Source organism: Hakea prostrata, chromosome 2 (assembly GCF_041222555.1).
Source record: "Hakea prostrata isolate BN-2017 chromosome 2, UWA_Hpros_2, whole genome shotgun sequence".
NCBI lineage: Eukaryota > Viridiplantae > Streptophyta > Magnoliopsida > Proteales > Proteaceae > Hakea > Hakea prostrata.
The window spans coordinates 62,699,724-62,722,913 of record NC_142601.1 but is presented as its reverse complement, the minus strand read 5'-3'; the positions used below and the strand labels follow the sequence as shown (position 1 = coordinate 62,722,913).

At 38.5% G+C, this 23,190-nt stretch overlaps 2 protein-coding genes and 1 pseudogene across 3 annotated transcripts; all 3 read left to right on the top strand.

The window, feature by feature from the left end:
• Positions 1 to 654: 654 nt before the first annotated feature.
• Positions 655 to 4,351, top strand: LOC149025542 (malate dehydrogenase, mitochondrial-like). Its single transcript, XM_089145752.1, has 7 exons — positions 655 to 986; positions 1,097 to 1,270; positions 1,364 to 1,532; positions 1,628 to 1,689; positions 1,821 to 1,942; positions 3,123 to 3,240; positions 4,061 to 4,351. Exons 1-7 carry the CDS (start codon positions 708 to 710, stop codon positions 4,199 to 4,201), a joined length of 1,065 nt encoding a protein of 354 aa, XP_089001878.1. The 5' UTR covers positions 655 to 707; the 3' UTR covers positions 4,202 to 4,351.
• Positions 4,352 to 7,341: 2,990 nt separating this feature from the next.
• Positions 7,342 to 14,825, top strand: LOC149025541 (uncharacterized; annotated as a pseudogene). Its single transcript, XR_016171475.1, has 11 exons — positions 7,342 to 7,743; positions 7,860 to 8,054; positions 8,695 to 8,843; positions 8,932 to 9,208; positions 9,315 to 9,569; positions 12,032 to 12,154; positions 12,257 to 12,373; positions 13,078 to 13,254; positions 13,912 to 14,063; positions 14,170 to 14,448; positions 14,566 to 14,825. The product of XR_016171475.1 is annotated as an uncharacterized LOC149025541 (transcript).
• A 1,890-nt stretch (positions 14,826 to 16,715) lies between these two features.
• On the top strand, positions 16,716 to 18,842 carry LOC149025540 (GDSL esterase/lipase At1g28590-like). The gene is given in 6 exon segments (XM_089143137.1): positions 16,716 to 16,985; positions 17,078 to 17,100; positions 17,102 to 17,255; positions 17,908 to 18,062; positions 18,169 to 18,445; positions 18,562 to 18,842. Coding segments are annotated over 6 exon segments (1,128 nt in total). The 5' UTR covers positions 16,716 to 16,726; the 3' UTR covers positions 18,822 to 18,842.
• Positions 18,843 to 23,190: the final 4,348 nt, after the last annotated feature.

The window sequence follows — 23,190 nt, the reverse complement described above, 5'->3', positions numbered from 1 at the left end:
TTATTGACTAAATTGTTTTTTGAATGTAATATGTGATGGCTTTAAAAATTCAACCGAAGATTTAGTATTAAACAAAAGATTTTTTTTACAATTTTCTTTCACATTATTGTGCCAGGATTTTCGGTCACACACCTTCTCTTTCTTTTTTATCTTTTCTTTTACACCTCCTTGAAGAGTTGAAGGTCAAAAACAATAATATCAACCTTCTATCATTTTTTTTTATTATTAATAAAATTAAATTATTTTAGAAAAAATACGAAAGTTGGATTTTTTTTTATATATATATATTACATATATCATCTATAAGAATTAAACACAACTTCTCTACTAAAAAGAGAGTGGTTGGTAAAGTTGAGCTATTACAAGCTAGTGAGCAACAACCAGATGAAGGTAAAGGGAGGTGTGAAATATTCTGTTTATTAAAAAAATTTGAGATAAAATTAAAAACTTTCAATGAGCAAACTAATTCTCACGTCTTGCTACTTTTTGCCTTTATTTATATTTTATGGTTTGTGTTTGTTCACGACGTTACGCTTTCCGTTCTTAAGTTTGTGAAAAGTATAGCATCTAAAAAAAAGAAAAAAATTTATGAAAAGTCTTTCTTATCCTCGCGCGCCTCAGTTTTCCATGTATATATTATTGCAGTGGTAGCTGTTCATTTCATTCCCTGTTCTAGCGTTCACTCTCTTCGTTCTTTCCAGTGAACCATGAGGACTTCGATGCTGAGATCTGTTGGAGCAGCCCTTAGAAGGGGAGGGATTTCCTCCTCCCCTGCTGCCTCGTCTTCTCATCTTGTTCGCCGATCTTATTCCTCCGAATCGGCACCCGAACGTAAGGTCGCTGTATTGGGAGCTGCCGGTGGGATCGGTCAGCCCCTTGCCCTTCTCATGAAGCTCAATCCACTCGTCTCCAAACTCTCTCTCTACGATATTGCCGGAACCCCTGGTGTTGCCGCCGATATCAGCCACATCAACACCAGATCTGAGGTTTATTCTTCTTTAGGGTTTTTCCTTTTCATTACTTCTCATTTCCTTTTATGTTCTTCAATTATCGACTCATCCGTGTTGTTTATGTCTTTCTGCGGTTGTTTGGTTAGGTCGCCGGGTTCATGGGGGAGGATCAACTAGAGCAGGCTTTGACGGGATGCGACGTGGTTATCATTCCTGCTGGTGTCCCTAGGAAACCAGGTATGACCCGTGATGATCTATTCAACATCAATGCCGGCATCGTTAAATCTCTCTCCACTGCCATCGCTAAGTACTGCCCTCATGTAAGTTCTCGTTCTCATTTTCTTAGTAATCACTCTATCCTTGCCTGATCGTTGTAGGGATGCTTTTCTTACTATCCTAGTTGATGTAATCAGGCATTGGTTAATATGATAAGCAATCCGGTGAATTCAACTGTTCCTATTGCTGCTGAAGTTTTTAAGAAGGCAGGGACATATGACGAAACAAAGCTATTTGGTGTGACTATGCTTGATGTTGTTCGGGCCAAGACCTTCTATGCTGGCAAGGCTAAGGTTAATGTTGCTGGTATGATATTATCCAACTCGGAAATATATGGTCTTTCTCTCCTCAAGGATTGGGAAGCATATATTCTTCACCTTTAACTGTATGTTTGATTGCAGACGTTAATGTCCCTGTTGTTGGTGGTCACGCCGGCGTTACCATTCTCCCTCTTTTCTCCCAGGTATTAAAAAAAATCCTTATTTTTGAGGACCAATTGATTTTTGTAATTGTTTTTTCTTTTTATCATGTCGTCGGTTACGAAGATTAAATCTGCAGAGTCAAGCTTGCTAATTTGTCTCATATGAGAAACAGGCAACGCCCAATGCCAATTTGGCCGATGAAGATATTCTGGCTCTTACGAAGCGAACACAAGATGGAGGCACAGAGGTTGTGGAAGCGAAGGCTGGAAAGGGTTCTGCTACATTATCAATGGCGTAAGTCTAGACAGAAAACACTCACTGACACTAGATTTTGTGTTTTCTCACATTGGATGCTGTACTTGGTTATGATGACGTGCTTAACATTTGCTAATTGGAAGGTTACTCACCTGCACATTTTTTTAGTTGATTGTATGTGCTTGTTGTGATAAGTCCAAACAATGCAGTTAGAGTTCATAGGACAGTCCCTTGAGGTAGGAATTAGAGGGTTGCATTTTGTTGTTTTACCCTAGTTGAAGTGTTATTTCACAATCATAATCATCTTCGCTACTTAGTTTACCTAGTTGATACACGCTTGGTCTTAGATGCATTATGGCCTGATCCCCCCTCCAAAAAAAAATCCCAGGAAAAAAAAAAAAAAAAAAAAGAAAGAAAGAAAGGAAAAGGAAAAATAGAAAGTTGTTCAATATAGGATTTCCGTTGGCATGTTGGCATGAGTAGATTTTTAATGGGTTTGCATGAATAACTGTTATTTGCCAATGACACGCTTATCCCCAATGAAATAAGCTCTATGTACACTGCCACGGGGTGATCTATTTTGGGTATTCACTTTATGTTGTATCTAGTACTCTATGTATCCATTGTGTTTTTCTTTACTCAATTGGCAGCAAAACTTGAGTCTTCATCTCCAATTAGTTTGTCGCCAGAAGTGGTTGATGAGGAGCTAGAACAAATAACATTGACTCCTAAAATGAATATCTTTAAACTGGCAGCAAAACGAGTCTTCATCTCCAATTAGCTTTTTAAATCTTTTCCCTTTTCCCCCCCAATACAAATAACATTTTACCCCAAAACAAATATTTAGGAAGCTAATAAAGCTAATTTACTTTGGTATTGCAATCAGTAAATAAATAAAGGGACAATTTCTTAGAAACATTTAGGTTTGCATGACATTGCCAGTGTACTTGTCTCCCACCATTGCAGGGTCTGAGTTGTCTTAGTGTGTTCAGCCTTACTCTTTATCGGCTGTTTGCTGACATAAACTAACCACTAGGGTTGCAATGAGTAAATCTCGATGCAGACTCTTTCACTCCAATGTTTTGTTGTATGCAATTTTCTCTTTGGATCTGTGTTTAGCCTATATTGACTTGGCAATTATCATATTCTTTAACACACGGGTTATACTGTAGTTATCCCTTGAATGCTAAGCTGGCAAATTTATTTATTTTTGATGCAGCTATGCTGGAGCCCTTTTTGCTGATGCGTGTTTGAAGGGGCTTAATGGAGTTCCAGATGTTGTGGAGTGTGCTTTTGTTCAATCAAGCATTACAGAGCTACCATTCTTTGCCTCTAAGGTGAATTATTTGAGATTTCATTGGTTCAACTGCAGTTATATCTTATATCACTTAATATTTGTTATTTTTCCTGTCTGTTTTTCTTAATTTTTTTTATTGAAACTTGAATGTTAATGTTATCAATTTTTGTGCTGGTAATACTGTGTGGTCTCATTATATCTTCCTTGTCCAGTTTCTGCCCTGAAGCACTCATTATATAGAATGCTTTTTGTCAACTACATGCTCAGCTAGCAAATGTCGGTCTGCCGTTTTGCTATGTTATAATTTTGTATCAATTTATGAGGGACACATATTGGTGGGGTTCCTGCTGGTTCTGTTCTGGTATTACCTTATTACAGTTTACCTTTTCATCTTCTTGTAAATTTCTTGATGCAGTACTGCCTTTTTGCTTTTACTATGGATTTTAAACTGACGGCAACTGTTGCTCGGTTGAGTTGTCAGCAGACCGTGTGAGCCCTTAGCAGATCAAGGGTTTAATTTGTCACTTACACACTGGAACCTTGTGATATAACACGCTCAAAACTGGAGGGAAATAAACATTTTGTTTGCATGATGTGGGTTGTTTGGGCAAGTGACAGTTTTTATTACGTACAGAGCTTAGATAGATCAGTTAATGAGAACTACTTACTGAATATATACTTTAGGTAAACACTTTGTAATTGGTGTCAGTTGGAGCTTGAATCTCACTCCTGTAACACTTTGTGGTTCAGCATATCTAGTTTTTCGAAGTTATCTATATAATTCTATTTAGGGAGTCATGTAATTTGTTGCCCAATGAATCCTAGTGGAATTCATAACGTGTACTTTTTCCATGGTGCAGGTTAAGCTTGGAAAGAATGGTGTAGAGCAAGTCCTTGATTTGGGTCCCCTTTCTGACTTTGAGAAACAGGGTCTGGAAAGTCTGAAGTCTGAACTAAAGGCCTCGATTGAAAAGGGAATCAAGTTTGCCAAAGAGAACTGATCAATGAGTTGTTAGGGTCGTCATTGAACCATATTTGGGAACTTCACAATTTTGCATTTGTAATTTTGTACTAAAGTTAATATATTCATTCAACATCGAGTGAGTAGGATTTGTCTGGATAAGTCCAGCCAATAAAATCGAAGATTTAGACTTAGTGGCAGTGGTTTTGCTCTTGAGTCTGGATTTTGTACTTGTAAAATGAGGAACATTACATCTTAGGAGTCAATTATGAGATTCACAGAGGAGTGATTTCATTTCTATTAATAAATTTCCCTAGGTTGTGGTTTTCTCTGTGGGTTGTAGCCTTGTAGGGTTGTGTTTACTTATTTCGTTTTAGTCATTTTAGTTTTTGGCTGCTGAAGCTGAAGCTGGGCTCTATATGCATGGCTCGGTCTGGCTTTTCCATCTAGCCATGTGTTTTCAACCTCTTAACTCTCTAAGCATTCTTTGCGCTAGTGACTTATTTCTTAGAATATATTTTCATGAGATTGGGTGTGATACGGCTCCGTTCTCGTCTTCTCCCTGGTTGGAATTCTAAATTTCTATGGATCTTTGCCCCACCCAATCTCACTCACTATAACAGAGAGAGTGAGTTTCAGAGAGCCACCCTGGATCCATCACCTTCGAGCTTTCCAATCCTCAACTATGTCGTGTCCCGGACAAAGATCGAAATGTCGCCGGGTGTCGCCGTGTCGGTGCCTGGCGACACAGGCGACACAGCGATTACCGGCGACATTTCGGTCGATTTTTTGAGAAAAAATCGATGAGATTGCAGGTGTGGGAGAGACCGAGAGAGATCAGAGAGCGGGCGGGAGAGTCGTGAGATGCCATGGTTATCTCATGGTTTCCGCTGCAAATCACAAAAAAAAAGAAAGGAAAGAAATAGAAGAGATCGCTGGAGTACGTTGGCCATGATTTCCGTTTCTGCAGATAAAGAAAGGAAAGAAATAGAAGAGATTCGCTGGCTCCAATGGTTTCCATTTCTGCAGAGAAAGAGAAAGGAAAGAAATAGAAAAGAAAGGAAAGAAATAGAAGAGAAATCGGAAGATTGCAGGTCGATAAAAATGAAATCTTCATCAAATGAGAGCCATCAGCCATGTTTGGTTTCCATGTTTCCCTTTCTGCGGAGAGTTCCGTTTCTACAGAGAAAGAGGAAGGAAAGAAGAGAAAGGAAAGAAATCGGAAGATTGCAGGTCATTAAGATATTTTAATATTTTTAAATGAGAGAGAGAGTATATAAGAGTATTTAATGCGAGATTTTTAAATTTTAAATTTTAAATTTATTTGATATTTTGAGAATTTATCGCGATATATCGACTTTTTGCCGAAATATCGCGATATTTTGAGTCGCTTTTAGAAAAATCGTATCAGGGGGTGTCGTGTCGCCCCCGGACTGGTTTCTTGTGTGTCCCGGATCGCTGTGGATCCCTTATCCGATTTCGCCTGTGTCTATGTAGACATCGAACAAACACGGGCACCGCCATTAACGGAGAGGATGCCCAAGGCCGAGCTATTGGCAATGTCCAGGCCGCGCAATGGCCAAGGCCGGTAGCAGAGGTCGCTAGCGGGGAGGGGGTGTGGTGAGTGGTTTCTTGTGTGTGGTAGGAAGCTATTGGCAGCAATGGCCAAGGCCGGTAGCAGAGGTCGCTAGCGGGGGAGGGGGTGTGGTGAGTGGTTTCTTGCGTGTGGTAGGAAGAAGGTTGGTTCTCCCTTCACCCACCTAAAGATTGGGTTTGGAGTGGTCTTAAATGTGAATAGCTAGGTCATTTTACTATACCAAGGGCAATATGATCATTTTTCAAGTCATTCAATAGAATTTAGGATGTAACCCAAACCGTGTGCTGTGTGCAATTTGTAATTTAACAAGTGAGTACCGTTTAATTTAGGCCACTATAGTGAGATACAAAGAATTTCACCCTCATTATGGTAGATGACATGTAAAAAACTCTAATTTTTTTCATTTATGGGAGACAACATGAGTTTCAACTCAACTTAAGGGAGGCACAAGTAAAAAATTCTTTTCATTTTATCCAGTTCTAATTTCATCTATTTATTTACCTATGCATAATGTGTACAAAGAAAATGAAAACAACCTCCAAGGGGTTAGTTCTGGGGTTTGGCTCCTCTATGGTGGGGAGAATATCTCCTAAGGAGTAGGAATGCCAAATAAGCCTTGAAAATCTGCCACATGTCCATACTGATCCAACGGTTAAAATACAAAATTTAATTTTAGTGTAAATCAAACCCACAAGACCCACGATACCCGATTTTAGCCCAGACTACTTTCTTTCAAATCCATCATCATCTTCTTCTTTATTGCGGACTGCAAGTGTGAATCTTACTCCGGTGAAGCTAGCATTTTGGTATCTCTCTCACTTCCTAGGGTCTCCTTTTAACAAGGTTTCTTCATATATTTTTTCTAATTTTTGATATATGACTTTTCTGTTTTCTTCAGATTTATCGAACCCTTTGTTTTCAAGTCTTTTTGTTTTGTTTGATATTTGTCGTCCTATGGATTTGATAGTGGAGGATTTTGAGGGCTCGCTCTTATGAGGGTTCCCTTCAATTTCTCTTTCCTGTAAGAGATTAAGGTATAGCGATGGAATTGGGTTCTCTGAGATTGTTAAGAAAGGAGATTCTAACTTTGAGATGTTTTACTTGTTTGATGTCTTGATAAAGATACTTGAATATTCAATTTTGTTGAACTTTTCAAATAGGAAAAAGACATTCCAGGAGAGGCTTTAGGCTTACCGGTGGATTTGTAAGAAATGAAAACGATGGGAACCCAAATCAGATCTGGGTACAAATCAGATTCGATATTTAAATTTTGTGGATACAAAAAATTCCTGTCTGGGAGATTCACCCACCACAATCAGGTGTGTGACACAGATCGAACACAAGATTAGACAGGACAAAGCCTTGAAAACTGGGTTGCAAAAAAAAAAAAAAAAAAAAAAATAAAATCAGGTCTTGTGGTTTTGATCTACGCTAAAACTAAATGGGTATAAGACACGTAGCAGAAGTTCAGGATTCACAACTCTGGATCTGGCGACCTAAAACAAGACGAAAGTCGAAGCCATAAAACTATTGAGTTTTTTTTTTATATATTTTAAAAGTATGATCCACATGAAACAGAGAAAAGGGTATCTTTAATTGAAAAAAGCCAAGGGGTATAGGTGGTGTTGACGGTGAGTGAAGCTTCACTTTACCAATCACCGGTGAACGATTGCAGAGCCTTTCTCTACCCACTCAGATTCTTTTCTCTCACAGACCAATTTCCATGGCTCTATCTGCTTCTCCTTTCTCATCGGAGGCCCCGATGGTGATCATAGCCTTCCTTGTATTATTGACGACTAGTGCTGGTGGTGCCTTAGGCTGCGGTTTCACATCCATCATCAGCTTCGGCGATTCACTCGCTGATACTGGAAACAGTCGTTACACTGCAGCTGATGGTCCGCAACTCAACCTGCCTTACGGGGAGACTTATTTCCATCAGCCCACAGGTCGATTCTCAAATGGCCGCCTCATCATCGATTTCATTGGTACGTACTGTTATATCATATATGTGTTCTTGTGCGGGCAGCATTAAGCATTGGTTGTGTTAGTTGCTTTGTTTCAATGAACAATTACAGTTACTAATTTCGGGTTTTACACGCAGCCGAGTCTCTTGGGTTACCATTGGTACCTCCATCTCTTGGAGGTGGAGACTTTAAACAGGGAGTGAATTTTGCAGTTGGAGGAGCTACGGCACTTAACTCCTCTTCCCTACCGATGTTTGCCTCCAACTACTCTCTGGATATTCAGCTCGGATGGTTCAAAAAACTATTGCCTTCTCTTTGCAACTCTTCCTCAGGTAACTTCAATTCATCTGTGAGTGGTGGTGGAGACCAAGACTCATCGATGAGCTGCAAATTGAGTTTGGGGAAATCAATAATTAATATAAGATGACTCAAAGTTGCAATGAGGTTATTGGACATGAATTGGAATGTGAGGTCACATTATTTGTGAGAAATGCATATTTGTTGTTAATCATTAGTGATTTATGCTTTACATCTGAAACAATCCCTCTGGTCACTCCACTAGTTCTGGTCTGTTTCTGTCATGACCTCTTGACATACATTACTAGCAAAGTTGATTGATCTTTAGATTATGGTGTTGGGCTTCACTCTTAGTGATATATTTGTGCTTCGAATCCCTCTGTACTTTTCAAAGATTCACCCAGTTTGACATTTTTTTGAGTGACCCAAGTTGATTTGGGGATTTCAACCTGAGGTTTCCAAGCGAGGTTTCTTAGACTGTCTTTTGGTGTTCTTGAGAGTTCCATTTGTATCTTCTTCTATTACATGGTGAAGTCATCTTTAGCTTCGAACATGGGCACGGCGGCATATCATATTAGTGTGTGGACGATCTTAAATATGTATGCTGTCTTTGCTTGTTCATATATCTTGGCGTTTGTTTTCAGAATAAGATTGTTCATGTAATATGATTTGCAGATTGCAATGAATTCTTTAGAAAATCTCTATTTCTTGTTGGAGAGATTGGAGGAAACGATTACAATCACCCATTCTTCCATGGAAGAAGCATCATAGGGATTCGACCCTTGGTTCCTAAAGTCATCAATACCATCTCTTCAGCCATCTCTGTAAGTTACAGATACCTCAAGTCATAATCACTTACCATTTTATTACCTCCCCATTTATTATTTTATTGGTAATTTTCTGTTGAAACAGACGTTAATCAGTCATGGAGCTGTGACACTAGTGGTTCCTGGGAACCTACCAATTGGATGCTCTGTTGCTTATCTGAGACTTTTTAAGTCTCAAAATAGGGATGATTATGACCCTCAAACTGGTTGCTTGAATTGGTTGAATGAGTTCTCAGAGTACCATAATAGTCTACTTCAGAAAGAGCTTCAAAGATTACAAAGTCTACACCCTAGGACGACCATCATCTATGCAGATTACTATAACGCTGCCATGCCCTTTTATAGTGCTCCTGCTCAATATGGTATGGTTGCTATCTGCATGTCCTTTCTAATTTGCTATCCGAGCTATCATGTTTATATAAAGAAAAGCTCAGTAACTTTATTTCATGGCTGAAATTATCATTACAGGATTCAGTGGATTGATTCAGAAACCATGCTGTGGAGGAGGAGATCTTCAATCAAGTCAAAGATGTGGATTACCTGGTGCAAGTGTTTGCAGTGATCCATCCTCATTCGTGAGCTGGGATGGACTTCACTTAACTGAAGCAGCTTATAGACGGATAGCCATGGGTTTTATACAAGGATCTTACGTTGTCCCTGCTTGCATCAACTTGTTATGTGTACCACTGTCACAGAACATTTCTGTTAATTCATTTGCAATAATATGAATACCTCTCTTTTTTCAATTCTCAGTTTGCTTGGTCTTACTCTGTAATCTTTCTTCAGGGGCTTCTTCAAGTCTATGCTACTGCTTTTTCTTCCAGTAATGAAATTTCTTTTTCAACGAACAAAGAATAATCTACTTCAACTCACCATTATCACACGGTGATCTGTGTACTTTACGGTAATAGGCATTCCATAATATCCAAGTAAAGAGTAAAGGCACAAACCAAGTAGAAAAGGCTCTCTTCAACTAGAGGCACCCAGAATTTGTTAAAAATCTCCAAAAATATTATGAGTAATCTGAATAAAATTATATTCTTCCATGAAAGCAAAAAATTCAGAATTTGACTTGGGGCATTTTTCAAATATAAAGTGGGCTGGTAGTGTTTAAAGGCTCATGTTTTGGGTGCTAGTGTAATTTACTGTTTTTAATTAATTAATTATTAATTTTTTAATTTTAAAATTGATAACTTTATACTAGGGTGTCTATTGTTTTGGGTGCTAGTACAATTTGCTCTTTTTAATTAATTAATTATTATTTTTTTATTCTTAAAATTTATAACTTTATGCTAGGGAATGGGGTCTACTGTTTTGGGTGTTAGTGCAATTTGTTCTTTTTAATTAATTAATTAATTAATTAATTAATTATCATTTTTTTAATCTTAAAATTGATAACTTTACACTAGGGAGTGGGGTCTATTATATATACAACTAGAGGGAGTGTCGAACTCATGACCTCTCCACTAAGAAGTGCTAATCATTACTGATTAAACAACCCTCAGCTGGTTACTAGGAATTGACTTTATTATTGAAGCCTTGTAACTCGTTGGCATCCTTGGCCACATGGGTCACCCATTAGTCTCCATCTAATTTAATCACCCTTTCTTCTTCTTATTAATTCGGTCCCTCATTCTCCAAGTCTTCGATAAATTCAATACTATCTCTTCAATAATCTTAATGTATGTCTTCACATGTTATTATCATAATAATCTTCTTCACAAGGAGCTTGGATTGACGGCAAACTCTCTATCCTAATACAACCATTGCCTATCTCTGGTTGCAATAAGACTTTCATGGTCTTATATTGCTCAAATGTGATGTCTTTCCAGGCCTTGTATCCTTTTAATTTGCAATGCAAACTGACGTGTATATATATATATTAAAAAAATAAATATTTTGTGAATTTCATTGCAGGTTTTGACATTGGTCTTTTGTCAGCTATAAACCAACCCCTTGAGTTTGAAAGAATTAGAATTCTTTAAAATTAAGAGTAAATTGCATTGGCACTTCAAAATGGAGGTTTTAAAGCACCGATACCCCATTTTATATTTAAAAAGTAAAGAGACCCCAAAATTAGATTTTAATTGAATATATTTACCAAATTTATCACTGAAAACAATTAAATCACTGTTTATTTTAAAAAATATTCTCTATAATAAATAACTTCTTAGAATTTTTTAATGATAAATTGAATAAATATATCTAATGAAAATTCAATTTTGGGATCTATGTGCTTTTTAAATATAAAATACGGTGTTAGTGCTTTAAATCCTCCATTTTGAAGTGCTAGTGCAATTTGCTCCAAAATTAAATATCCAACATTTGAAATTTCATGTTTTGAAGGACTCTTGTTTCACAAAATGGGCATGTTTTTTTTATTTGATTTGTAAGTAGATATTTTGATTTGAGGTTTCTTTCAACAGTACAATTTTTGCCCCCATGGTTAAAAAGTGTTTCTTAGGGGAGATCTACTCCACCCATTCACCCAAACTCATATGAGTGTGAAATTTACACTATTCTTATTTCACACTGGCTGGGGATCGATCATGTGAATTTACTCAATTTAGGTCCCCATACATACTCGTGTAAATGTGGGTAGATAAACTGATAAAGTAGAGGGGGCATGTTGGCTGGAAAGAATTTGAAGTCAGTATTCCTTTTATAGGATTTCCAAAATCTGAACCGCATTTCTTGGGATGCTAAAGCTAGAACTTAGGTTGGATTATCATTGTCTGTCATTGCTCTATTTTTTTTTTTTCCAAAAGTGTTTTTTTCTGTGTAAACTGTCATTGATCGGGCGATCCGCTCGGTTGGACTATCATTGTTTGTCATTGCTCTATCTTATATCAACTAAATAAAAAACGTGGGAATTCTGGCAGTAGCGATTGTTTGACCTACAATTCAATTCAAGCACATGTTTTGACGTGGAAGTGAGATTGTAAACACCATCTGTCAACCAGCTTTAAAGACCAAAGGGTTGGTCTTGTTTCCTGTGTAACTGTGTCCCCGTTGTTGGGTGGTGAAAGCTTCAATCCCACCAAACATGCATCGATGATGGATGATTGCAGAATTAACCTTCGTCTACTTTTAAATTACTGATAATCAGATTTCATTTTCCCCAATAACCCAGTTTCCATATCTCAATCCGTTTCTGCTAGCTTTCTCATCAATGATGTTCATAGGCATTGCCTTGCTTGTATTGACCATTAATAATGCTTGTGGTACGCTAGGTAGCTGCGGTTTCACGTCCATCATCGGCTTTGGGGATTCAATCACTGATACTGGAAACGATCGTTAAGTGGGAGGTCATTTGGGGACGATCCCCGTCGGGTGCCCCCGCCCACACGGGCCCCCGGTGACTTTTTTAATTTTTTTAAGTGTTTTCCCGTGGGCCCCGTGTGGTCGGCGCGGCCCGGTCGCTGGTCGGACTCGTCATTTGGTATTCAACCTGCCCTACGGGGAGACCTACTTTCATCACCCTACTGGTCGATACTCAAACGGCCGCCTCATCATCGATTTCATCGGTAGGGTACAACCGTGTATGATCGATATATTTCTTCTTTAAGCGTTAAGCGTGTTGCATTAAGAAATGATTGTGTTTAATGGTTGCTTTGTTCCTGTTGGGTTAGTGATGAAAATCACTTTTTGTTCTTTTGGATTCTAATTTGAACTTGGTGAATTTTATTTTAGTGTTAAACTGGGTTAGGTGTTTAGTATTATCAAAAAGGCCTTGGAAGAAGTAAATGGAGTGAGAAAAAAGACAGAGTTTCTAGTGATTTCCAAGAGAGGGTTTGAGTAAAAACGGGATAAAACTTTTGGGTAATCTTGTTCTTGTAATTTTGCAAGAAAATAGTTTTTTCTATTCGGTTTCTTTTTTATTGAAACTTAAGCTTGAATTGAAGAGCTGAGCTTTCTTCAAGAGCTAGAAGGTCGAATGGTGTTTTCAAAGGAAGTTTGAGAGGTGGTCTCAACCGATTGAGGTAACATTGTAGCATTCTCAAATCTTGTATTATTTTGAAGATTAATCTCCAACATTTCGGGTTAGTGAACCACACAAAAATCTTGTATGTTATTTGCATTTCTCTTTCATTCTTATGATATTTTGTTATTTGTTGTATGACTGTCTTCAATTTGGGTGATTTGTTAAATTTACTCCAAATCTTTGGATTGGATCTTTGACTTTTACAATTCCAAATTTCGGCTACTTATGGGTTTTAATTATATGCAGCCGAGTCTCTTGGGCTTCCATTGGTACCCCCATTCCTTGGAGGTGGAGACTTTAAGCAGGGAGTGAATTTTGCAGTTGCAGGAGGTACGGCTCTTAAAGTCGACTCCAACTACTCTCTGGATATTCAGCTCGGATGGTTCCAGAAGCTATTGCCTTCTCTTTGCAACTCTTCCTCAGGTAACTTTAATTCATCTGTTCTGTGTTTCTCTTCTAGTTCATCTTAGTGAGTGGTGGTGAGTCTGGAGACCAATGTTCATTGTTGAGCTGCAAATTGAGTTCAGGGAAATCAGTAATTAATATAGGATGACAGAGAATTAAAAATTAATGTCAGTTATTCAGCATGAACTGGACTTTGGGGGTTATATTATCTGGGAGATCACATATTTACTATTATTCATTAGTGATTTATGCGTTGGCTGGCATGTTTTCTGGGTTTTACATCTGAAACAATCCCTCTGTTTTCCTATTCTTGTGCTCCTAAACAGAGTACATAAAAATGGCATGGTTGATCTTTTGGTTATGGTGCTAGCCTTCATCCTTTTAAATGTTATGTTTTTGCATTGAATTCTTGTACTTTTTATCGAGGATTGACTCATTTTGACATTTTTTTCGTCGCGATCCAATTTGATTTTGGGATTTTTGAGCTTAACTTTTTCAAACAAGGGATTTTTTTGGGGCTGTTTTTGGGTGTTCTTGAGAGATCTCCATTTGTATCGTCTTCTTTTACGTTTAGAAATCATCTTAGACCACCTTAAATATGTTTGTTCATATGTTTGCTTGTTCATATTTCTTGGTGATTGTTTTAACAGTAAGGTTCATAAAAACAATTTGCAGATTGCGATGAATTCTTTAGAAAATCTTTGCTTCTTGTTGGAGAGATTGGAGGGATAGATTACTATGTTCCACTACTCATTCAAAGAAAAAGCTTTGACGTGGTTCGACCCTTGGTTCCTAAAGTCATCAACGCTATCTCTACAGCCATCAGAGTAAGTTATGAACACCTAGAATCAACAGTCACAAATTACCATTTCATGCTGCAAAAGATACTCGTTCCCCATTTATCATTTTATTGATAATTTTCTGTGAACACAGACGTTAGTCAGTTATGGAGCTGTGAACATGGTGGTTCCTGGGTACATACCAATTGGATGTAGTGTTATTTTTCTGAAGCATGTTGGAGTCTCCACACAAGGATGATTATGACTCTCAAACTGGTTGTTTGAATTGGTTGAATGAGTTTTCAGAATACCATAATAGTCTACTTCTGAAAGAGCTTCAAAGACTACAAACTCTCTACCCTAATACGACCATCGTCTATGCGGATTACTATAATGCTTCCATGGACTTTTATAGGGTCTCCTGCTCAATATGGTAGGTTTTGCTACCTGTATATATATATCCCTATCCCTCGAATTTCCAATCTGAGCTAACATTTTTATATAAAGAAAAGCTCGATAACTTCTTTTTATGTATTGAATATCATTACAGGATTTAATGGATTGAATCAGAAAGCATGCTGTGGAGGGTTCAGTCTTAATTCGAGTCAAATGTGTGGATACCCTGGTGTAACTGCTTGCAATGATCCATCTTCATTCGTGAGCTGGGATGGCCTTCACTTAACTGAAGCAGCTTATAGATGGATCGTCAAGGGTTTTGTACAAGGATCTTACATTGTCCCTCCTCGCATCAATATATCATGTGTACCACTCTCACAGGACACTTCTGTTAATTCATTAGCAATAATTTGAGTAGTTCATTTCTTACTTCTCCCTTCTGGGTTTGCCTGGGCCTGACCCTCTAGTCTTCAGACTTCTAAAGTCTCTGTTTATGCTGTCTATATATCTTGTTCATTTTTATGGTAAAGAACAGTGGATGTAGCTTTCAGTGCCTTTCTTGGGGTGCATGGAAGGCTGGAACCAAGTTGGATAGTGTCGTTGCTCTATCCTCCATTTCAATAAATCCAATCTTTAATCTTATAGCAAGTAAAGCAAAAGCTAGTCGTCACCTAACTAAGTAAAAAAAAAAAATTTAAACTAGTCATACCATGGCTTTAGTTTACAGTCATTGGAATGGATGGAAGAGAGGGAACATCTGAAATTGTTGGAGGGAGGAATTTTGTAGAGGAAAGGTTTCAATCGGACGGAAGATGTTCCGGTGGCCGTGCAAGAGGATATCTAGCTAGGTGAGGAGCTCGTGGTGGTGAATGAAGTCTTATGCTAGTGTGGTCAGTGGAGGGGCTACGATCTCCTTGGACTGTCTCGTTGAGCCGATTCATGTAGGAAAGTTTCAACAATGTTTGATTTTTCAGCCTAAGTATGACTAAGTAGCGTGACTTGTTCAAATTTACTTTAATTGGTGGGTTTGATTTGTACAAATCACAATGGATGAGGTGAGGAAGGAGGTCCAACAAGGATCGACGATTTCTACTCCCGTCATTCCTCATTTTATCCGTAAGAGTTTGTTTATTTTTTTAGTTTGTAAATAAATGTTATATGACTTCTATTTGGAGGCATTGTCCAAGGAATGTGGACCAAAGTGCTAGACATAATCGGGTTCCTACTTCTAGTCCATCTCAACAAAGACTGTGGATCGACTCCACCACCCACGGGCGTCTTCAAGCTCAACACGGATGCATTCTTGGCCATAGATGGATAAACCTATCTGTTAGAGATTCAAAGGGGTGATTATTCTGGTTGCGTCAATGCCTGCTTTGTTCAAGTTTCGTTCTTGGCATTTTCAGTTTGTTTCTAGAGAGATCAACAGCTTAGCTGATCTCCTAGACCGGAAAGTCTGGTTGGTTGCAAGTCCAATTATTTGGTTCAATTCCACTCTTTGGTTGAAGGAGTTTGTTTCTCTCCTTTTTGAATAAATTCACTTTTTACCCAAAAAAAAACATTATGGAATTCTCGTGAAACTTTTGCAACTGCAATCTTTAAGAGCTTCATCATCAGCCATACACCAAGCAAAATTCCATCCAGTAATGCCTCCAAGCAAAATTGAAACTCCAACTGTCCTGAATCCCGAAACACACATCCACCATTGTGGATAAAGAAAACGATTCACAGTCATCCAACCGTAGAAAAAGTCTGATTATCACAATTATATTAGGCAAATTAATATCAGTTCATTGGTTGGAACTTGGAACTACAAAAAGTATCCAAGCATTACATACTTAAAGTTGAAAAGGAAGAAAATTGAGGAGCTAATTGTACATCAAGGAAGAGAAATTTCAAGTTCCGAAATCCAGAACCTAATAGATAGAATCCACCACCTTACCAAACCTGTTGGTGATAATAAGCAAGCATTTTGGACCTTTCAAATTAGTCAAAGAAATACTTAATGACACGAATTTTCCATGTTGGGTTTAGTTTTATCCATTTATATTGAAAGCAAAAGTTGAAGACATGGATCAAGAAGGAGTTAGCATTTCAAAACTGAACAGTACAAAGTCCTAAAGGGGTTTTGACCAGCAGGTGCATCCGAGGACCTCAGGTTGTACATTTTGAGACCAAGGGTTGGTCATGTTTACCCAGGCCTTTTGTTGCACCAACACTGATGGATGATTGCAGAACTAACCTTCATTTCTACTTTAAATATTGACACTCAGATTTTTTTCTTCTTCTTCCCAAACCCTAGTAACCCAGTTTCCATGGCTCAATCTGTTTCTCCTTTCTCATCGCCCAAGTCCCCAGTGATGATCATAGCCTTCCTGCTTGTATTAACAAATGCTTGTGGTACGTTAGGCTGCGGTTTCACATCCATCATCGGCTTTGGCGATTCACTCTCTGATACTGGAAACGATCGTTACACTGTGGGTGGTTGGGAATTAAACCCGCCTTACGGGAACACCTACTTCAATCAACCCACTGGTCGATACTCAGACGGCCGCCTCATCATCGATTTCATCGGTAGTGTATTAATCATTGATTGTGTTTGTTATTTTGTTTCAATGAAATAATAACAGTGCTTGCTAATTTCGGGTTATGGGTTTTTCATGCAGCCGAGTCTCTTGGGCTTCCTTTGCGTACCTCCATCTCTTGGAGGTGAAGACTTTAAGCACGGAGTAAATTTTGCAGTTGCAGGAGCTACGGCGCTTAAACTCAACTCCGACTACTCTCTGGAAGTTCAGCTCGGATGGTTCCAGAAGCTATTGCCTTCCCTTTGCAATTCTTCCTCAGGTAACTTTAATTCATCATGTATTCATGTGAGTTGTGGTGGAGATCAATGTTCATCTTTGAACTGCAAATTGAGTTATGGGGAAATCAATAATTAATACAGAATGACAGAAAGTTAAAAGGAGGTTACTCGACATGAACTGAACTCGGTCAGCATATTTTGTTCTTAATCATTTGTGATTTATGCTTTAGGGATCTAGGTCCAGTTTCAACATTAATCTTTTCGCTGCCGTGTTTTCAGGGTCTTACATCTGAAAGAAGAAAAAAAAAAAAAAACCCTCTGGTCATTCTACTTCTTTGTGCTCCCTTTCTGTCTTGACCGCTTAACAGACGAGATAAACACAGCATGGTTGATGATCTTTTGATTATGGTGCTAGCTTTCACCCTTTTAAGTTTTATATTTGTGCTTTTTGAGGATTGACCCATTTTGACATTTTTCGTGGCGACCCAAATTGATTTTGGGATTCTCGAACAAACTTTCCAAGCGAGGGTTCTTAGGCTATTTTTGGGTGTTCTTGAGAGATCTCTATTTGTATCTTATTCTATTACATAATAAAATCATCTTAAACAACCTTAAATATGTTTGTTGTTGTTGCTTGTCCACATTTCTTGGTGTTTGTTTTAATAAAGTTGTTCATAAAATATGATTTTGCAGATTGTAATGAATTCTTTAAAAAATCTCTATTTCTAGTTGGAGAGCTTGGTGGGATGGATTACAATGTTCCTCTACTCTTTCAAAGAAGAAGCTTCAAAAAAGAGGTTCGACCCTTAGTTCCTAAAGTCATCAATGCCATCTCTTCAGCCATCAGGGTAAGTTACCAACACCTAGAATCATATAGTCACTCACCATTTTATGCTGCAAAATATATACTACTTCCCCATTTATCATTTTATTGGTCATTTTTTATAATCACAGACGTTAATCAGCCTTGGAGCTGTGAACATGGTGGTTCCTGGGAACATACCAATTGGATGTAGTGTTATCTTTCTAAACACGTTTGAGTCTCCACACAAGGATGATTATGACCCTCAAACTGGTTGCTTGAATTGGTTGAATGAGTTCTCAGAACACCATAATAGTCTACTTCAGAAAGAGCTTCAAAGATTACAAACTCTCTACCCTAATACAACCATCGTCTATGCGGATTATTATAATGCTTCCATGGCTTTGTACAGGTCTCCAGTTCAATATGGTACGGTTGATACCTCTGTCTCTCTATATTCCTCAAGATTTACCATCTTAGCTAACATGTTTATGTAAGAAAAGCTCGATCGATAACTTCCTTTTATCTATAAAATATCATTACAGGATTTAATGGATCAAATCGGGAAGCATGCTGTGGAGGGGCCAGTCTTGCATCGAGTCAAACATGTGGATATCCTGGTCTAAGTGCTTGCAATGATCCTTCTTCATTCGTGAGCTGGGATGGCCTTCACTTAACTGAAGCAGCTTATAGATGGATGGTCAAGGGTTTTGTACAAGGACCTTACATTGTCCCTCCTCACATCAACCTGTCATGCGTACCACTATCACAGCACATTTCTGTTAATTCATTGGCAATAACTTGATAGCTCTTTTTTCAGTTTTCCCTTGTGTGTTTGTATTACATGCATGGTGGTCTTCTTGGATGACCCAAATGGTTTGGAATCTTTTGTCTTCAATAATAATATATGGAAGGGAAAACAAGTTTTTTATGTCATAATAAAAAATTAATCAAAAATGACAATAGAAATTGAGAACAAATCGTTAGGGTTTGGGAGTGAGAAAAAAGAGAAACCACAAGGTATTTATGTCTAAAAAGAATGTATGTTTATCATTATACCCTCAAATTGCATTTAGATTTTAAGAGACTTGTCGAAAACTGAATAGCAGGGCTCGAATCCTCTGCTGCGCTTATTATAGCTACTATCCAGCAGCCGCTACGTGTGAGCACCACATGGTACACATAAAATTCGAATCTCAATTGTTTAAACACTTTAATTCCACTTTTAAACCAGTCCAATGACGCTGGCTCACCACTCCAACCATTGGATCCAACAAACTTTCTTTATTCATTCACCCTCTCTCAAAACACCTGATGCATATAAAATCAACTTAAGTGAAAAAGAAACAGATTTCCCTTGAAGCGAATTGTAGCTAGGATTTAATGGAATCCATGTAGTGTCCATCCAACCCAACATTAGACACCACAACAGGCACTACCAAGTCTAGCATTAACCTAGCAAGATCCCACTAGTTGAGCGATAAAATACCATATGTTTCAAATGAATACTCGAAGCCCAAAATCAACCATTCCATTAGGTCTTCTTTCAACACCTAAGAAACATGAACTTTAACCATACCTATATTCCCTTTGCCCCTTGAACTAATGGCGACACAAGCGGGGCTGGACTGGCTCTGAATATGGGGGCATGGCTGGTTGAGATGGAATCAAACTCCCACAAGCTATTCTGCTACTCGACCCATACTCGAAATTAAACCAAGGGAAATATGAGAACCTCATTGATGGGATCCGTAGGAGTACAAAGCAACCGATTGATGCTTAAGAACGAAGTTGATATCTTGAAGATTTTTCAAGATCCACCCCAAGAATTGAAGGTGATCATTCAGGTGGACATGCTAGCAGAGTGGGAGGACCAGCTTAGCTTAATTTGTGTGTGTTTGTTTTTACTTTGTGGGTCCTGCGTGACCCTTTACTTCCAACAAAAAGAAATAATATGATAATATTAAAAACATCACTACCAAAAAAGCACCGCAACATATCAAGATTCCTTAAAGCTCATAAAAAATAAAACCCAAAAAGCACCACAACATATCAAGATTGACTGACGTATAAGACACTTTCTAATTTTTTGTTATTCAAATGAAGGGCGATTACACGAGCTTGTAGGGAGAATTCACAAGTCAAACACACCTAGAATTAGAAGACAGATCACCACAGGCCAAAGCATCAACAACCAAGTTAAATGAGCGCAAAATCCAGGAGCATGAAACAAAAAAGGGGGGGGGGGGGGGGGCGCATAAAGCTAAGATTAAGGAAATCAGAACCTCCTTTTTGCAGCTCTGAAATAGCTAACAAACAGTTTGCTACCAACACCACTAATTTAAAACCAGCGTAAATAGCAAAGAGAAGACCCCCTTTGATAGCTTCTAGCTCTCATTCCAAAGCAGAGCAAGACACTTTCTAAGTCACTAATAGATTAAACAATCTCCGCATAAACAAAGAAAGGAATTAAAATGTTTTTATATTAAAGAGTTTCACGTTTCGATAAAAGTTGTTATCCTGGTCTTTTTGAATTCTGGCTCGACTTCAGCGATGTGCATTTAATGCGCAGTACTATGTTGCAAACGGTCGAGATCTAGATTTCGATCTCAACCGTCCGTTTATCAAAATTGTGAATATACACTTTTTAGAAATGGGCAGTCAAGTTCTTAATATTGACCGTTCACTGCAGGTGCTGCCCATTAATCACGCAACACCCAAGCAATTTCCTTTGCATTCGATGGGTAGATCAATTGACTATCAACATATCCAACCTTACAAGTCACCAAATTCTTCTTCTTCTTCTTCCATTTGAGAACCCAAATAAAACTAAAAATAATGCAATCTATTGAGATACAAAGTTGTTGCTTACAAGTCGCTGCTTTGTCCCATGGAAAGAATGAATACCAAAAACAAAAAAAAAAAAAAAATTCTTAAACAACGGTTAAGTCTAATGAGGCCTAGGAATGCAAGCCCAGCCCAAGACCAACCCAGTAACGGCCATTTAAACCCATAGCTGGCTTTGATGGGTTTCCGTTGCAATTAGGCCCAAGAAGCCTAGACCAGATTCTTTTTTTTTCATTTAAACAATTGGAGGTAGATGTTGTTTGGGCTAGTCTCAGTGATTTTGTAATTCTTGAGTTGGACCACTTTTAGATTGGGTATTACTGTTGTTTGCTAGATTTACCAAAAAATTTGTTGTCTTCTAGGGCGTCCTTTCTACAGAGGAAGATGATTCGTTTGTCTTCTGTAGCAGATTCTGTTATCAATTGTTGCTTTCCGCTTGGTTTGCATATGACATAACGAGCATATGAGCAACTTGTGTGACTTGTGAGTGGTGGGGGCTGGTTTGCAGCTTGGTTTGCATATGACAGAATGAGCTTACAAGCAACTTGTGAGCACTTGTGAGAGGTGCGGGCCGGAGACATACCTTTCTTCCTGCAGGCTTACAGACTCTGGCTTCTGCTGCTTTCCTTCTTCATCAACACAATAATGAGTTATCCTACTCTCCTCATTGGAAAGCTCACGAGCAGCCTCTGGTGAATTCTTGGGTGTGCATGCATATGAGGTATCTCCTCAAATTAATAAATGAAAAGGAGCTAGCCAGTTGTTCATGTAATGGTGCTGTGATTTGACCAGTGCCGTAAACCTCAGGTTTGGGTTAATGCAAAGCCTGTGGAGTGGGCGAGGAGACCCTTGAGGGTACAAGCAGCAGCGTTAGTGTATACCATACAGATTACAGAGTGGTGATAGGGATGGCAAAGGGTTATGTGTCCCCCTGCCCCAGTGGTCCAGTCCTCTAGCTATGATTTGGTTTTGGTCATTGTTGTCGTTTGCCTTGTTAATCTTACCCAACCCAATAAAAATAAATGACCTCACCCAATCAACGCACTTATCATCGTTCTTGTAGGACATGATAAGTGTGAACCAAGGCCGGACCAAACTGTAGTACTTCAGAATCTGGTTGGGTCGATTTGGGTTTTAGTTCCAATCTGGACAACCTTAGACAAGCTTTCCTGATCAGTCCTCTACACCGCGCGCATTCATTTTGTTCACGGTCAGGATTTTCACCACGCACTTATAGGCTCCACCGTTGGTGTCTTTCCTCAATATATGTTTACAAGTGGCATGCAAGCGCACGAAGACATGTGAAACACCCATTGTAGACTTTATTAAGAAAAAAAAGAAAATGATACAACATGTGAGTGAGATCTGTTGATCATCTTGGTAATTGACAACTGTTACACCAGAAAGTGAGTAAACCCAACCCCCACACAAAAATTGAATGCCAGAAGAACCATTCAGATTTTTTTTTGGTTCAGGTTTTTGAGGAATCAGCCAAGTTTTCAGGCTGGCTTTTCTGCTTTGTCTTTACTTCTCTCATTAGTGAAGGACGGTAGGGCTGCCTCCAGTGAGGGCACCATCAGATCAGAGGATCATGAAACAAAAAAAGGACTCTCACCAAGCAATGGAAGGCACTTTTTTCACCCTCAGCAGCAAAGGGCGAAACCAGAACCACCAAGTGTCAGTTCCTTCATTGTAGTATTGTATTGTCGCTTTTCCTTTCCCCACTGGGCAGTGTTGGCCCATGAGATGAATTCAAATTTGACTCACATGCCTCATCTTTGCCTCACTCTCGGGTTAACCTACCTTCTATTCTGGACGCCCGATGCGAATCAGTTTTTTTTTCTTGGATTTCTGTCGACTCATTTTTGTTCAAATTTTTTTTTTAAATAACCTAGGCACTTTATATATAAAAAAAATTAAGAATATATACATGTGTTGCTAGCAAGGGTGAATCCACAACTTCTACGGAGGAGCAGTGAAGTTTTAACCACTCCGCAAACCCTCTATTGTCTTCAAGGCGCAACGTTATGTTATCAACGGTTTCGACCTTCGTCTCACATAGATAGTACCTTCGTCTCACATAGATAGTTAAGATTGAAATTTAAATCTCAACTGTTGGAACAAGTAGTGAATATTTATTGTGCAACATTAAGTCTGCTCTTGAAATGTCATATGTCAACTAGAGAGAGGTGATGACTTCAAATCTTAAAATGTTTTCTAAGATCGAGGTCACAGTGTTTGCTTCCATTAATCACTTTGACCTACAAGTAGGGCTTGAGATGAGCAAAGAATCTGGACCCAAATACCAATTCAGTGATTTCACTTTC

Bases quoted from the DNA above. Each gene is read 5' to 3' on its own strand.
- LOC149025542 (XM_089145752.1), top strand. From the start codon at position 708: ATGAGGACTTCGATGCTGAGATCTGTTGGAGCAGCCCTTAGAAGGGGA. The intron at 1,943-3,122 runs GTAAGTCTAGAC...TTTTTGATGCAG, and splicing joins TCTGCTACATTATCAATGGC to CTATGCTGGAGCCCTTTTTG. The intron at 3,241-4,060 runs GTGAATTATTTG...TCCATGGTGCAG, and splicing joins TACCATTCTTTGCCTCTAAG to GTTAAGCTTGGAAAGAATGG.